We start from the raw sequence: 18223 nt of genomic DNA, 5'->3' as shown, positions 1-18223 counted from the left end.
AACCTTTTTAACAATGAACCTTGTTTCATTTTCGGAATAACAAATCTTTGGGATAACAAACATCACCCCAAACTATAACACAAATTATTTTGAGAGTGTGGATAGACAAAAAGGAGTCCTTGCTCTGGTTGGTGTTCAGAAAGAGCTGATAGGATAAGGTAGATGCTTTTGGCACTACCTTTCTCTTAAAGGGGAAATCCAGTCCAGATATATTTAAGTTTGTCTGATAATGTAGAGTAAAATCTTACGAGTTCAAAAGTAAAAATTTGACTGAAATCGGATGAAAAATAAGTAAAATAAAGATATAAAATAAAATATTTTTTGGGGAAACAGTTCTTGAACAGTCAATATGAATATGCAAATTGCAAAGTGAGCATGTCATCCTCTCACAACTTGCCATATAGTTTGTGCATAAAATTGTGAAATTTCCAGTTTTTCATTCAAATGCAATTATGCCCAAGGCTCAAGTCCTTATATACGGTATCTAACAGATCACTATTCTGAAGTTATTCAACAAGAAATAGCATCACGTTTCAGACTTCAATAACAGAAAATTGAATTTTTGTCATTTTTTTTTTTGTACACGATCGATGGAAAATTGTGAGGTTATGACACAGTTAGCTCACTCATTCATATCCACTGTACAAGAACTGTTTTTAAGAAATTAGCAGAACTTCAAAATGTCATAACTTCCTAATTTTCCTCCCATTCCGATCAAAATTATACCGCTGAACTGAACTGAACTCACAATACTTTACTCTTTCTTATCAGATTAACTTATATTTGGACTGGATTTCCCCTTTAACAATATAGTATTGTAGTCTGCACTTAGCCATGTGTTGAATAACACTCATAGATTGTGACCATGACTCCCCTCTCCGAATTCAAAATTAATGCTTCTGTCATTTCCTGCAAGCCATTAACATTCAAATTTCCAAGAGATACATGTACATGTATTCAGCGTTTTTCAATTGCAGAATGGTGTCATCATCTCATTAGCGTATGACACATCTTTCAGAAGGAAAAGATTTTTTTGTAGTACAGGAACAGTGTGTGTGGGTGTTGACTGGTAAGTTAGAAAAGAGCACTGAAAAATCAGAAGGGAAGCTATAAAATGTCGTTACAGGAAGGAAATTCAACAGTGGACTTTGGGACTCGTCATTTTCCAAAATTAGGTATTTTGACGCCTACCTCAGCTGACAGTTTCCAATACGGCATGCATTGCTTTGCATTACACACAGTGAAATGATAGCAACAGACAAAGGGGGAAAACTTAAGAAAATTGGATAGATTGCTTTTGAAAAGAAATTGGTTACTGGTACGAGGATAGCAGTCCAGTCGGCCAACATGACCCGGCAACTGCAAAGAGTTGTAAGAGTAACATTGGAAGATGACAAGCATAATGCTAAGTTTGATCATGAAATTCCACTTGGTGATGTAATCACATGAGAATTAATGACTATTCAGAAAGTGTGTTCCATTTAATTGACAAAAGGTTGTGCTCATAAGTTAACCTCAATCCTGTGTCACTGATTTTCTCATCAATGTTTAGTCATGGCGGTCTAGTCTACATTGGAGATAGCAGCTTTTCAAATCAACCCTCAAATCAACTCTCTAGGAGTGTGGAATGTGTTAACTCTTTATGTGCCATGGTGGACATCCACCGTGTGCCACATTATTCTGAGAAACCAACATTTTCATGTGTTGAGAACACATTCTGTTTTTAAAATCTATATAACTTTTATAGATTTATATCAAATTATAGACGAAGTGAGTAAAGTTGTAGAGAAAATGCTAAGCTTTGCATTGATGTAAATTCTATGACAAATCTACGATCGCTTTTCTTTCAAATGCCCAGTAGCTACATTACTGTAAATGTATGACTTTTGCACACAAAGCAGTGCAAGAAACTTAGAATTTGCATGCAAATCCAGTATGAAACACTGTTTGTTAGTCAATCACCACATAAAATGCAAGCTATGGACGAGAGGAACGGAATCGCTATGGAAACGCTTTCATTGTATTGTGGCATTTGGCGATTTATCGATCGGTTTGGGCGAGTTTGTGCATTTGAGCGGAATATGTGAAGTTAAATACACATATGAACACACAGTGAACTCTCTCTAAGTGGACTTTGATGTGACTTGAGAGTAAGCTTCAATATAGGCTACATTAGATCCGAAAATAGTATAAGCACACTCATCAAATTTCCACACATGATAATATCCTGGAATTCTACTCTCACAGACTGCATAAACATAAGACAAGCATTTTGTGATCGTTCCTTTTCAGTCAAATTTTTAACTTTTTTAACTGTTCTCAATGACACAATAATCAGCTGGTACACTGTAGTGGGTTGACCACTTACACAGTGTACAAATCTATTGAGTTGCAGAAACAGCAAAATAGGGAAAAAAAACTTCAGTCAAGGCTTAATGAAGCAGCAGAGCTATACAAAAGAATGTTATCTCTTTTCCAACATGCACATCCTCTGTGATAAAGTTCTTTCTGTTTGCTACATAAAATGCTAGATAAATACTTGCATATTTCTGTACAACACAAAATGATACGATCTCAAATGTTAGAATACTAAAGGCCTATCATATTGCTGAAACAATAATGCACCAGTCAAAAAACGATATTTGAAGAAAAGAAAAAGGAATGTTGACATTTTGTGTGTCTGTTCCTCTGCCTACATACATGTTACTTTGTATTTTTATATGTCATGCACAAAAATACATGTTGATATCAAGAAAGACAGCTACTGGTACAGGCTTTTGCCCATTATCATTTACAGCTCTCTAACTCAACCTACACAATATGAACTCAACTTTTTCCCATGCATGCAAGACTGAAAATGTATTTCTATCATGGAAATATTTTATTGATTGACAAAAAATCTTGTACTTCTAAGATAACATCCCGCAAAATGAATTACTGTAAAACAAGGAATGTTCACAAGCATTTTAATTTTGCAGATTTCGCGAGGGCTAAGATTTGCGAAATTGCAATGCATGCGAAAGTTCTGGTCTACGCTACATGCACTGAATGCCAGTGGCAATTCACGTAAATTTCATGCCGCAAAAAAGGTCATCGGCTCCAATTCGCGAAAATTTCATCCTGCTAATACATGTACAATGTATATTATGTTTTACAGTAGTGATTTAATAGTCATCTTACAAGACTGGTATGACTTGAGTATTGTAACTTATCTTGAAATTTTCAGAATTCTCAGCTTTCAAATGATATATAATGAATTTGTCAAACATTATTTCATAGAACCTTCACACCAACAGTAAAAATCAGCCTACATGTAGAGACAATTTTGAGGAAATCAGAGTTGATGTTCACGAATACATACAGTCAAGTGCACTGTAGAGATTTGGCAAGTTACCAGAATAGGTAATTTCAAACACAGTTGATGGTCTTCAAGAAATATTGGGAGTGTGTAGTAAGGATCATTGTATACATGTGTATTTGTCTTTCCATACTGGAATGCTACATGAGGAATGCTTTGGATTTAGCACAAATTGTAATACTGCTTGTTTAATACCATGTGGATTTTACAACACCAACAAAAAATGTGTCCATTGCCAATGCATGCTTATCTCCTAAATGTAGAAAGTTGTTAGCACTGGTATCTTCAATGCTGGTGATCTTTAAACAGCATCTTATCAATCCATTCCTCAAAAATACATCCTCACTCCAGCAGACGTATATGAAATAGGCACCATGGTAATACACACTTTGTAACTCTGTTTCACAGGAGCTTATTCTTCAGATTCACTTCTCGATGTATGCTTCCTTCCAAAAGTCAGCAATGCAGCATAATACGTGTATCATTTTTGTCTTGTCCCATATGAAATCCGCCTCATACCGGAGAGATGAAGGCAACCATACCAAGTCAATGCCACAAAGGCGATCATGCCACGGAATGGCCAAAGTCCTTCCAGAGGCGGTCAAACTCGTGGACGAATGGTTGCACTATGGCGGGGTTGTCCGTTATGATCATATTCTCGTTGTTTGCGGTCGAGGCGTGGCTGGTCCAATTGAAGGATCCTGAGAGAATTTTCTTTTTGTCAATCAGCAGAAATTTGTGATGCATGAGGTAGACCCGGTTGGTTCTGACCTGTATTCCTGGCAAAGAATTTCAGTCAAAAGATACAGATTTACACCAGAGAAAATTTGTTCGTATTCATTCTTTTTACTTTCTCACTGTGATTCCCTATACCAGATGCAAACAAAGAGACAATTCACACATCTTCATACCTCAAAGAACATGATTGGTTTCAGTTCTTCTCAAATAATGGGATTTGTGAGGCCCCGACACTACCCCCTCATCTTGATATACTGTAGTTGCTACTTATAGGGGCATACACTGTTTCATAAAACACACTGCAAACTTTAGAATGTCACGACTTTCTCGGTTGTTGTTGTTTTTGGGGGGTTTTTTGGTGTTCAACTTTATTAAAACACTTTAATGTCCATTCAAACATGTTGTGGTATTGCAATGAAGAGTGTTTTATTTTATCTTCGTGGTCATCAGCGCAAGTTCCTGCTGAGCTCCATGAACAGGACTATTAGGCAGAGTAGGGAGAAAATTGAAACAGCCCTGCACTCCTACTAGCAGGAGTGCAGGACTGTTTCAACTTTCTCATTAGATGTGTAGGGTTATTTTCCCTTTCTCCCTGCTCTTGCTAATAATTATGGTCACATCCATGAATTACTCATATCCAGCCCCCCCCCCCCCACTCTTTTCCTTTCTTCATCCCTCTGTTGTTCCTCATCTTGTTTGATGTTGCCTCCCTATTCATCCTTATCCTTCAAAGGTTGCCCCCCATGGTCCTGAGGATCATCACTGACCCTCCTCTGCCTTTTGTCTGTCCACCCTCCTTTAATCCCCTTCCCTTTTGTATACCTGTTAGGCTCCTTGCCCATGACCTCCAACCTTCCCCTTTTGTTTTCTTTTTTTCTGTGTCCCTAGCCCTCCCCTGACTGTTCTTGTTGTGTGTAATCCTTATGTGATTGCTTTCCCTGCCCGTTTGTCATTTTGCCTTTGACAAAAATTCTGCCAGGATCGAAAGCTCAAGCCCCTTTTTTACTCCATCCATGAATCTTGATAGGAACCTGCTTCAAAGGTTGATTAGATTGTCTGCCCCTACATCAGCATTGGGACCATTGAAAAAGACTTACTTCAAGTATTCATGAGAAATTCAACATTTTAAGACCACTCCCTTGACTTTATACCAATTCTGTCACACCCCTTTCATAATTTTGTCTGTTCTAGCATAAATAAATTCTTTGTAAAAGCCCTCTTGTTGCAGTGATTTCAAGCACAGCAAAATGAGGGCAACCAAACCCAAAGAGAGGATCTTTGTCGACCTGTCCTTCCTTAAATTATGCATTTACTTCATTGTTTTTATCAGTATATATATGACTTTTGCGATCAGCTTTCATATCAGCCAATCAGCAAAGGTAAATTCATAGGTGCTTTTGAATACAAACTGAGTATGGAAAGGATAAAGGCTAATTTAACAGCTACATGACTTGAACTGGCTGATAATCTCATCATTAAAAGTGGTGGGTGCACACTCATGTTTCTCCTTAGATTATGGTAAATCTTTACTTTAGATACCGTACCTGATGGGTGAATATTTATCTTAACCCGTTGAGGACGAGTCCTGAGTATACTCGGGCAGGTGTCTATGGGAAATGCACGTTGTAGCTAAATCAAATCGTCCTCAATGGGTTAAAAGGCCTCTGCTCTGATGCTCATGACTGTTGATGGTGCATAAAAAGGCTGATGTTAATGTTAAAATTGGTTCATAGTCAAACACTGCTCATATCAACCATACATTGAGCCTTTGCCTGTTTCACAAAACTTCAAGACCATTTGTAAACCTTAACCCAGTTATAACAAAATTTACCATTGGCGCGGAATCTGCCGATCTGTGTCCCTGTGTAATTCGGGGCCTCTACATTGGTGATGACTCGAACCAGGACACCCTTGGCTCTCATGCGTAGCACAAAATCGACCAAGTCGGTGTCTGTAATGACGTAGACGCAGACATCAAGCGTCCTCTGAGCAGAGAGTATGTGGGACAAGAAGATGCTCATGGAATTCTCCTCATGTGAAAATAAACAGTTCTCCCTCTGACATCCATTCCCCCAGAAGAAATACTTGCAGGCCCGCTTCTTGTCAGGATAGATGAGGACCTGGTAGACGTAAGAATCCTCATAGCCACTCCCTTTTGTCGATGGAGCATCGTTTGCATCTTCTCCCGAATTTCCCATGGTGGCTCCCGAACTGTTGATGATGTTGCGTAAATGTGACAGCAGTTGCTTTCTCCAGATGAGGTATGCTGCCCTGCCCACCACTCCAGCTGCCAGAGTCATCCCAAGAATACGCTTCCAGTCCATGATGCTGCTTGCTTGTGCTCTTCCAGATGGTTGCAATGGCACCACCTGCAAATATTTGCAGAAAAACTTGAAATGTCTACCACATGGTCTATTGAACTCCTGACTTGGTTTGACCGAGGTCTACACACTATAGAACATGGCAATGATCCTGTCTTTTCAGTTAAAAGAAGCTGTGACTGCAAGTTTGCTCAACTAATGTTAGCATTTGTTTCATGATTGATCATTGAATATTGATACCAAATTCTCTCTCCTTTTTTTTTAATACTTTTTATTTCTGTCAAATGCTACTCACCCTTTCAAAACATTTTTTTAAATATTGATACCATAACTTTATTAGTAATGTTTACCGTTGGCGTTGGTGGTACCTCAACAGTCAAAAGTACCAGTCCACACATCCACTGGTACAGGCACAAGTGAATTTTTCCTTTTGGGCTTTAGAGTCTAACGTTAGTTCTGATAATTCAGTTGCCAGCCTACACTACAGCTAAGATTTGAGAAAACACATTGCGGCAGAAAATACATGAACTTACATCTATCTTGCACAAACTACACACTGCCCAGTCGCTGTATACAGCGACTGGGCTGTGTATAGTTAATCTTGCGTTGCACGTCTGCACTAGATACAGTGAGTAGCAGAACAGAGGGGATCACGTACGAGTAAATTACTTAGTATACTTCCAGAAACGCAAGAACCTACACGTGGGACTGAATATAATATGGCAGCATAAGAATGTGTATTGGCTGCCGGCTACCTACCAAACGAAGTCCGACGGACGACTTACACCTGATAAGGCAGATTAAAATTCAGGCAAATGTAAAGTAAATTTATTTGGCTTCTGCAAAATTAATTCGTACAGAAATATCACAAAAAAAGTATTCTACTACCTGGTCGTCAATTGCGTGAACCGGGGCCGAAATCGTAGCAGAAGACGAAGAGAGATCTGAACGAATCTCTCGTTGTAAGTGTAGAGGGCAGCAAACAGGTTTGTACCCACAGAACTTTTTTCTGCGCTTGTACCACTACCTGTGTCTGAGCACCAAAGAGATACAAGGGTATTAATTTCGCCTCACCACTCATTGTAGAACTAAGCTCTTTACATCTGCCACATTTAACTAATTCAATTCACACGTTTTCACAATATTTTGTCTATAATGTTACAACGTGTGTGGCAATGAATTATCATTTTGACTTCTGAAGATGTGTGCTTATTAGATTTAGTAAAAGTTCACTGTGTATTTTTGTAGCGGTAATTTATGTAATGACTAAATTAATTTCTAAAGTGAATTCATATAAAATGTTCGTTAAAAGGAATATATTTCATCTTATGAGAAAAAAAACTTTTGTAAATTGCATGCTGCGTGAATATCAAAACAATATTGGTGGTCAAATATTTTGGTTAATGCATAATTATTATGATACTCATTTTGATAAACTCTTATCATCAATGTGATTAATTTACACGATATAGACTCTAGGTCTACTTCTTTCATATTTTTTATTCAACAACTCTTTTACACAATAACAATTTAAAATGATACGGGTAAGACTTTCTTCCTCTCCATAAAACATAGGCTGCACTCAATATCAAATTCTATCATGTCTAGCGACATAGATTCTTTCAAATTATTGAATTGCCTGATCTTATGGCATTTCACTCCTTTCATCAATATCTTCACAATGAAAATCTTCAGGATGTCAAGATTTACTGTCATTACCTTGCAATTAATGTATTTGATTTGATATCAGTTCTTAATATGAATTAAAATTTCTGGTTTTCATCAATTTTGCAAAATGAAAATAAGATCGTTCCACTTTTATTTCAATTATATCCAAGGTGTTCATTGAGTTCTTGGTTACGTATCTAAGGTTGTTTGGGATTTTATCAATCAGTAACATAGGTATCGCCTGTTTCAGTTTAGAAAAGGAAAACTAACAAGGATCTGTATTTTCCAATTGCTGACATAATAAGTCAATGGGCTTCCATTTTTTACCAAAAAAATAATTGCTGCACGTATAGAAAAACATCATTCTAAAATACAAATCTTGGCAAAAAATAAAAAATAAAAAATTGATGTTATTGTTATCATATAGATCTCATTACCGATATCAGTCTTTTGCTTCAATGATATTTCATGCTATGCCATTAGATGTACATATTATTATAAGGGAATCCATTTTGTTGATGTGCACAAAGATAAAAGAAATCTCTGTGTGGACACTTGAATCTAAAACACCAGGTATTACGGGCCTTTTTGCTCAACCAATGATTCATAAGGATGTCCGAGGTTCTTTACAATGTTTAATGGATCCATGATAACGTTAGCACTGACAAACTTTTGATTGTTAATCTGCACCATTTTTATGATTCCCAGTTTTCATACGAATTTATACATCATATATGTTTGACCTTTTCCCTTCTTGATACTCCAAAATATAAAAATCTATATATCCAGTAACATTATTCAATTTACCACCCCAACAACCTACGATTCTGTATATGATGACTTTTATTTTCCCGAAAAGTTTCACTGTTCCTCCCATTCCATAAATTTGTATTTTAACCAATTTCATGTCCCAATTCAAATACCCTATTTCAATTCCCCGTTACTAAAATAACTTCCATCGTATTTCATCTTTACTATTGTAGTCTGCTGACCATTATCAAATCATTCAAATTTTCAAAGTTTGATGAGGTATTGATGTTCCTTTTCTTTTTTTTTCTATGTTCAATTCGGACCTTCCATATTATATCAAAATAACCACACTGCTTGGACAATATTACAATCAACAATATAATAGTATCATCTGCAATCGAGGAAACTGATAAGTAAAATAGAGAGGTAGTATACAAAAGTGTTTAGGACGCTCATTCATATTTTAATGAACAAATGTATTACATACCATGACCAAAGAGTTGATTATATTCACGAATCTGTACAAGATATCGACTACCCCATTATCTCATTTCATCTGTCATTTGATACCCGAGTGGTGATGTACTACTCGTACTTCATTGAACATTGTACTAGTACTCACAGTACCAGCTTCCTGCTCTTGCAGCATACTGTACATAATTAGCATATTAATTACTGCATATTCATGATCCTTCCACTCGAGAAAGCGCCCTGCAACATGTACTTAGTACGGGATACATATTTGTAAGTATCTTATATCTTTTTTGAATAAGTTTAATTTTATATAAATAGAAAAATAAAAAAATAATACTAAAAAAAATTATTTTAAGGGTAAAATAGACATAATAATATTTTATATAACAATTTTAGAAAAAGTATCTTCAATTTTACAGAAAGAGGATGTAAATTTTTGCTGATTCAGCATTTTTTCCGAAGCTATGATGTCAAGGGAAAGTCCAAGAAAATTCTGGATCTACGTTTTGTGACGAGCTGAAATCTACACGCCATCTCATTGCATTACCGGTGAGTATGCCCCCCTGTTTGCGGTATATGGTACTTTCATGTCATTTCTTTTCACGACTAAATACTGTAATCACTCTTGAAAGAGTCTGTTTATGCTGTTGTTGCTTGAACATGGCTTTCGCCCTTTGCAGTCATGCTGTTATACTGCACTGTATACTCGGTAGTTGCGACCGTCGCTCTCGTAGATCCATGGTGCTCGCATGAACACGCAACTTGTACTTTATATGCTTTGGATCGAGAGTGCTTAGTCATCGCACGGGAAACTTCCGGGTGAGAGAACCACCAGCGAATACGGAAGTGCGTCTGCGCATCAGCTGTATTTACATGAAAGATAACATGTAACACGACAGGTTAGTTCGGCATGACTATGTAAAGTGGAAGTGCGTTTCAGCATTGCCAAGCAAATAATATATCCGGTTTTCATGATCAGAGAAAAGGTGACGTCGAAATTAATGAAAATTGTTCAGTTATTAATTTGCTAAATTAAACTGTGCTGTGGCTGTATCTGTCTGTCAACAAAGTAAGTAGATCTAGTGAAGTTAAATTTAGTGTCATCCTCAGTGTCACACTGTCAGAACTTTAACCCGTTGAGGACGAGTCCCGAGTATACTCGGGCAAGCGTCTATGGGAAATGCCTGCTATAGCAAAATCAAACCGTCCTCAACGGGTTAAGGTTGGTGGGTGGGTGGATCCGATGGGCCGAATGATGTCTGACTCTGAGTCTGAATCCTCTGATAAAACATCCTGATTCCTGGTGTCTGCCAAATACCGGTATCAGTCATATCCCTTCTTTGACTGGGAAGATAAAAATAAACATATAGAATACCTATTTATAATTATATCTTCTTTGAGTAATAAAATGAAGCCACATCAAAATGTCATCTTCATCATACTTACACAATTTGTTTTGCCAATTACATGTCATAGGTCTAACTTAAATTCTACTCTATCTTACTAGTACTACTAGTCTAGATCTAGAGTATCACCACCAGTTTTCTTCTACTCTATCCAGCCACTTTAATATCACTAAATGAGAAGCCAGCAAATTCTATTGTCACAGCATCACATCATTTCATGGGTAATTTACAGAATACAGGCAACCAATCATGGATAGCGCAAATCGCTCTGAAAAGAGCATAATTAGGCTTGCCGATAGCAACCATCAAAAATATTAATCCAATTTGCGATATGGTCCGTGATTCGGCTGACGACGATGGCATTTGTTTATGTGTGTTTTCTTTGGTCTGTGTGGTGAAAGTGTGGTTTTCCTACGTGGTTTTCGGAGGTTTTGGGGGTGTCCCCCGATAGCGATGATAATGTAGCTTGGGCATTTCCACGGTAACTCACGTTACATTTTGAACTCAAAATTAGGTCGTTGAAATCAATATCCTTAAAACCTAATTAGTGATATGAGTTACTATATGTGAATGAGTATCATGCACCTCCATCCTACCTCACAGCAACATTACATCCACAGACTCTTATGAGAACTATGAGAAAAAACACTACAAATGTCGGTAACTCACGTTACATAATTTGGACATGCAAAAATTTGGCATGTCTTATATTCAAAAGTTTCCTCAAACAAGAAACAGAGAGACTTTAAAGTCTATTGTGTCAAAGTCATGGACTAACAACATACATCACCGAGTATGGTAAAAATTCAAATTGTCTTACATTCTCCAGGTATCGTCATGTGAAGCGGTAACTCACGTTACGGTAACTCACGTTACAGTTTGTCCACATGATCACAAGACAATTTTTTGTCTTAAGAATCCAAAGAAAACTTACCAAGACAACTTTTTTTTCACAAACAAACTCCATGAATAAGGAATCTAATTGATTTGAACATTGATCTGACAGTAATTAATCCCATTTTATCCATGAGATTACCAAAAGGCAGGAAACTTTACATTTTAGAATACCAACTTGAAGATAAATTTCATTTTTAATTGAGTCGTTTTCCAAGCTTTCATTTGTACTGAGACAAAAATTGTATTCAACAAAATGATATGAAACAGAGTCTATGTCATTAAATTACACTCTTTTCCAGTTAACAAATGCATCAGAAATTGAGGATTTAATTGAGAATTTGATTTGTTTTTTTATTTTACTAGATTTAAATGGATTTCAGGCTATCTAGATAAAACAAGTCATCCATAAACTATTCTGTTTAATACACTGAGTCATGAGACTAGAGACCTGTACATGTAGTCTGTGGAGAGTTTAAAGGTTCAGAAATGAATATTTCAATAAATCTTTTAACTTTTAAACAACGCAATTTATATTCCAATTATTTGATAATTGTTTGAATTACTCAATAATCAATTGTTTGTATGTTTGATTTGTTTACAAATTCTTATACTAAACTGGTACAGAAATTAGACTTGAATTACAGAAACTGCAGATTAATTTTAGTTATCTGCTACCAGTATTGATCAGTTTAATAAAACATTTTCATAAATGTTTAAGCCTTAAAAAACAATGGCTTTGGTCTATGAAATGTCAAGTAGCCATTATTCAAATTGTACATGTATACATGTAAAAAGTATACCAGTATTTTCTAGAGTAATCAAGCAGACTGAAGCAGTAAATCCCAATGAAAAACATGAATAGTAAATATTTTTATGATCAGGAGGCTAACTACAATGTATTAATATCACAAAATGTTGATAGTTTGCTTTAAGGTACATGACTGTCCAGCTCTTAAAGAAAATGTCTGATAATGAGGTTCACATTCAACAAGTTTTTGGTAATAGATCAGCACGTAAAGTAAATTATAGTAAACATGGAAAAGTTTCATTGTAGGATTTTGCAACAATATAGCTAAAACCTCAGAGTAGAATAGTATAAAACACATAAGCGTGTCAAATTCACAATGTTCAGTTCTCAAAAATCTCAGAAAAAACAGCAGGAAGCGAGCTCCAATCTTAAAATTCTGTTCATACATGTAAATGTTTCAGCCTCATAAACAATGGCTTTGGTCTATACAGGTAGGTATAAACTATGAAATGTCAAATAGTAATCACTTGAATTACAAAAACAAGAACTTTTCAAGAGTAATCATGCCGTGATTATCCCAATCAGGAGGCTATGAATAGTTATCACAAAATTTTGATAATTTGCTGGAACAAGGTCCATGCAGCTTTAGAAGAAATGTCTTTTAATAACTTTCGTAACAGATCAGTATACGTGCACTGTACTATTAAATAGTAAATATGGAACAGTTTCTTTCAGAAGTTAACATGTGATGAACATGTGTAATTAATACATTGTACATGTAGACCAGTTGGTTTGGTGATAGAGAGAGACCAAGAGAATAACAATCTACTGGAAATAGAATCTTAATAGAAGAGTTCAGTAATCATGTACTCATTGGTTATTTACAATCACAACCTTCATATTATTTCTTGGTATTAAAGAAAAATCATGTCGGTAACTCACGTTACATTGTGGTAACTCACGTTACATGGTAACTCACGTTACAATTTTAAGACCTCTGTTATGAGAATTTGAAGCAAAGACTAGAAGTCCCATCATATTTCTTGGATGTGTGCTGCATAGTTATTTGATAATCCAAAATACCATGTCTCAGTTGGGCATAGTAAAATTGCTAGGTTAAAAAGTTCATGTTTCGGTAACTCACGTTACAGCAGCTTCTCGAGCTATGTAAGAGCACGCTGGTGTCCGAAGTACATATCTTATATCGAGGTCTCCACTTTATTTACTGCTAGATTAATATATTTTTGATTTGTAAAACCAAACAAAGTTTGATTTGAGCCTCAAATATAAAAAATAATCACAAAGAGCAACAAAAATGCATTTTTAGGGATTTTTAGGTCAAAAAATGCTTTCTGGTTTCAAAAGGTATAAAAATGCACAAAAGGGAACTTTTCTTAAAGGTAAAGTTGGTTTCACACACTTCAAACTATGGCTAACAAAGTAAGATTATCAGTTGTCCTGAAATATGCGGGTAAAATTTTGGTGGTCATGTCGCACAACTCACGGAAATGCCCAGTTCTAGATCCTGACAATGCTAGTCTAGACTAGCCGTTAAAATTTACCAGAATTTACGATGTAGTTCTATATACTCACGTTGTTAGGAGTTGAGGATAGTCCGTATCCTAGAAAGCGATAGAAATTTAGGTGAGACGAGAAAAACAATCACTTATCTAATTGCTGGTGCTAGCTTACAGTAGAGCTTTAATACGCACTGTGTGGGTGCGCTTGACATCCCACCATGTTGACTCTATGCAGTCAAAACAACAGTACACCTTATGCGGACGTGTGGCAGTGGTAGCGCGTATTGAGTCTGCAGAACGCGCGCATGTTTACTAGTACAGTGTACTGTATGTATAGCAGTTGAGCGCGCAATTGTCTCTTGACAATACGCGTATACACACTGCCTTGCTAAACTAGTGTAGTGTGATTGATCGTGAATGACTTGTGTTGAAAAGAGTGGAAGGAAGAAGGGCTGCCAGCTGTGATGACGTCATCACGTTTAAAATATTTCCATCAAAGTCGGCTTGATTTTCTTTATTGTCGATTTACTCGAGTTATCTTGATTTAGAGCAGTTTTCCTCCGAAACCACTCAATTTTCATTTAAAAAATGTGGTCAACCTACTTTTTGACAGCTGTTCCGTTCCCGGGCTTTTTGGGGGTAGATAACGGGAAAGACGAATTTCAGCCCTTTGGGCTGAAATGCATAATCTCTAAGGGAGAGCCGCTGGAGGCTCATATATATGCACCAATATGCTAATTTATATGAAGCAAAACCGGATTTCTGGAATTTCCCCCATTTCACTTACTGGCACTGTGGTTCACGACAGGAAAGTCGGTACTAAGTCACCTTCAACAATCCATCCAAAATCCCAAATTTTGCCATCAAAAATGCAGAATCGGTGCAAACTTTCCAAAGCACGCTTAGTAAATCCAGTGTTAAGAATCAGGGTTTGCCGAATAAGTTCTAAAAATCGAGAAACATGCTGTTTTGTTGCGAGAATTTTTTTTTGCTGATCGCAAGCTCGGAGTATGATGGTATCCTCAAAAACACAAAAGAAAAATAAAATATGTGCCAATGCTGTGACTAAATGTAGCCTACAGGGGGTTGAATGCAAGTGCCGACTCTACAAAATGCAGACACCAATTTAGTTTATAGCACACATAAATTTAGAAAAAAAAAATACATGTATATATACACTGTTAAGTATTGATATTAAACTCATATTTTCAGTTCTATATTCTAATTGCTCTATTAGACACTTGTGCAAAGCTAAAACACACAATTCTGTTCAGCAGTTTCCAGCCATATAGGCTCCATAGTGTAAGTGTCCAAAAGGTGTCGTGTAATGTTGAATGCCTAAAGAAATATAAACCATCTATCTATACGTACACCTGTACTTGTACCCAGTTCATTGTAAAATAAAGCAAGATTTAGAAAGTTAAGGAGTGAAAAGTTTACTTGCCTCACTCCGTATGAAAGTGTAAGTGTATGAAATAAAATCAGTACATCATGATATTTTGTCTATTAGATTGTTGACTGTATCAGTTTTCTTGTCTTTTATTTGTTGATGTACAAATTTGTGTGTGTGTGTGTGTTTTTTTTCTGCTCTTAATGACACAGCACTTCTACGGTACATTGTGGGCTAGGTTACTTGATACAGCTTTTGTCTGCCTTTGTTTTAGATCGATGCAGGGTAAATAGCCAAAATGATTGACTAAAACCCTAAATTTAGATTTTTCAAATGAAACATAGTCATGATAGTGGCCTACCCAGATTGGAAGACACATCAAGCAGTATTGCATGAATCTACCGTAGGTAAGGGTCAAATTTAATCAGTGATCATTCATAGCTGAGGATGTTACCTGTATGACAAGGACACAGGAATTGGTACTCTCCTCACACGACATCCTTAGGGAATACCTCACAAGATATTGTTCCTCCAGTTAAAGTTCGTTTCATCCATTGAAATGTTTCAGCCCTCGGCCTCACCGTCTTCACAATTCTGTAAGTCTTTTTTAAAGATGTTTTATGCTTGAGCATGGCGTATCTGCCAGTGTAGTATTAATTTCATGACATTCCGGACAAGGACAGCAGAAATTAATTGTCTCTTTCTTAACACTCTACTCTCGGGGAATACCTCACCCGCTGACAAGACTGTACATAATGTTCTTTACACAGACAAAATAGTGGGATGTCAGTCGTGATCCAAGTGGTTTTAGTCTCACAATTAGTGGGACCCATTTAGTGGGACATTCAGACTGCAAATTAAGTTTTGTTAATTAAATGCAATTTTATTATTTTCATGTAGCCAAATATGTGTTCTGTCATAATTGAAATGTGAAAAGGTAGGTTAGGACCATCTTTTCTTTCTGTTGGCCCTTGGATCACCATGTTCACAAAAGTGAAGGTACAACATGGACATTTTGTACAATGGAACTCTTCTGGATTTGGTTTTATTGCTGATTTTTTTTAGAATGCTGATTAGATTTCTGACACTTGAAATGTCCCATTTTCTATGCCTGTTTTACTGCCTAAATTGATGTTTGATGTGATATAACGAAATATCCGCCAACTGAATGAACTCAATGTTATCTATGCTATCTCTTACACTTAGTTTAATCAAGAAAATATATAATATACACAAGGAAGCAAATCTGAAGAACTTTTAGTATCAGAGCTCAAATATCAATAGTCAAAAGGGGAATAGTTATTGTGGGATTGCTCAAATACCAAGTTTTTTTTTGTGCAAGATCAAATGGACAAACTATCCCACTAATTGCCGATCGCAATTATTTGTCAACCAAACAGTGCATGCCTGAAATCTGCTGAAATGGCGACTCTTGCCCTTGTGATTAGTGCACTCTTGTTCGGTGTGTTTTGAGAATGACGGGATAAAAAAGTGTCGAGACTATTGTGCCCCAGCATTACCACACTTTCCATACTTAGAATTAATGTTTTTTTTGTATTTCTCAAATTTTAAAAAATTCCTAAATAATCTCAAGATTTCTGTGGATTCGAATCTTGATACAAACCATGAGATTTGCATCCCGCTAATAAAACGTCAGAACACTATATATTATTTTTACACTCATTCCATTGCATTCCTCACACGGAAATATTAATAGATTAGTACACATCAGTCAAGTTAAAGGAAAGATATACCACTGTAGTATATTGCAGTAAAAGTAAAGCGTCGCATTTCAAGTCTTGGTAAAAGTATTCCATTGTATAGTAAAGTTTAACACATACCTACCTACGGCAGTACTCTTGGTATGAATTCTTTCTTGAAAACATGGCAATCTTTTAACCAGTAATATGATTGAATAGAATTTGTTTATGCACACCAGATGAAAATAATTGCAGTGAAACAAGAACAACACCTGTGAGAAATTGTTATGCTGTTTTAAAGACATTCACACTTCACATTTATTTTCAAGTGGATTAATGTGATACCCTTTATCATTGCACCAGTTGGCACTTAAAAGTCATATTTACATGATAACATCATTAAAGGGATCGCATAGTTTTGGTTGAGACCTAATTTCATGTTTCTATCATCTATTGGTGAGATAATGACCTCTTCTGAAATATGAAAGAGCATGTGATTCCATGAGGAATCCAACGTTTATTTGATGAAAATTGGTTTTGAAATGGATGAGATATCCAAAACATAGAGATTGTAATAAAGTGTGGGACCCACACTTTATTACGATCGCTTTGTTTTACTTTGTTTTTGGATGTTTCAATCATTCTAAACCCGATTTTCATCAAATAAACTTTGAATTACTCTTGAAATGGTATGCTCTGTATTATTTCATAAGTGTTTTCTTGGTATCTTGCAAAAACTTAAAAGCCCAATTCTCATCTCCACCAATACTGTACTATCCCTTTATGTAAACTACATGCCATCTTTTAGTGTTGAGTGAGCTCTGTGAGAATCTTTGCTTCTCTCTTTCTCTGTGTAAAAAACACATAATTTGTAAAAGTGTTTCAGGTATTAATTTGAGTTCCTAGTCTTATTTTGTGCTGCTCCTTCAACTGAGATTTCGATGTAAGATTTCTTTGGAATGTTGCAGAAAATATGAAATAAGTCTTTCTTTTTAATTTCCAATCTACATTTAATGGTTAAAAGAATAATAAAGAACATGGTTAAAGAATAATGTCTCCCAACATTGAGTATGAAATCTCACAGTAATACGCCTCAGATTTTTTCCCTTTTTTTAAAGAAAAGATTTACCAAGTCAACCCCCAGTCACTTAAGAATACACTCCCCTTTTGTATGGAGAATTGCAGTTTAATTTTTTTTTTCAGGGGTTTTCGAATAAATTCACTGGAAATCTTAAGTTGTTTCCCCTTCCATC

At 36.1% G+C, this 18223-nt stretch overlaps 1 protein-coding gene across 1 annotated transcript; it reads right to left on the bottom strand.

Moving 5' to 3' along the window:
• Nucleotides 1-3661: 3661 nt before the first annotated feature.
• On the bottom strand, nucleotides 3662-6420 carry LOC139725907 (uncharacterized). Its single transcript, XM_071636988.1, has 2 exons — nucleotides 5928-6420; nucleotides 3662-4137 (listed from the first exon to the last, which is right to left on the bottom strand). The coding sequence occupies exons 1-2, from the start codon at nucleotides 6418-6420 to the stop codon at nucleotides 3923-3925; spliced, it is 708 nt and encodes a 235-aa protein (XP_071493089.1). The 3' UTR covers nucleotides 3662-3922.
• Between the last annotated feature and the right edge of the window lie 11803 nt (nucleotides 6421-18223).

This window comes from Diadema antillarum, unplaced genomic scaffold, assembly GCF_040938485.1.
Source record: "Diadema antillarum isolate AM-2024a unplaced genomic scaffold, OU_Dant_1.0 scf00000017, whole genome shotgun sequence".
Lineage (NCBI taxonomy): Eukaryota > Metazoa > Echinodermata > Echinoidea > Diadematoida > Diadematidae > Diadema > Diadema antillarum.
Note: the sequence above shows the minus strand (reverse complement) of the source record. Positions and strands in the feature narration are given on the sequence as shown.

Coding starts and splice junctions, on each gene's coding strand:
- LOC139725907 (XM_071636988.1), bottom strand. CDS start 6,420: ATGGACTGGAAGCGTATTCTTGGGATGACTCTGGCAGCTGGAGTGGTG. Junction 4,138..5,927: donor CGGCAGATTCCGCGCCAATG/GTAAATTTTGTT, acceptor ATTCTTTGCCAG/GAATACAGGTCAGAACCAAC.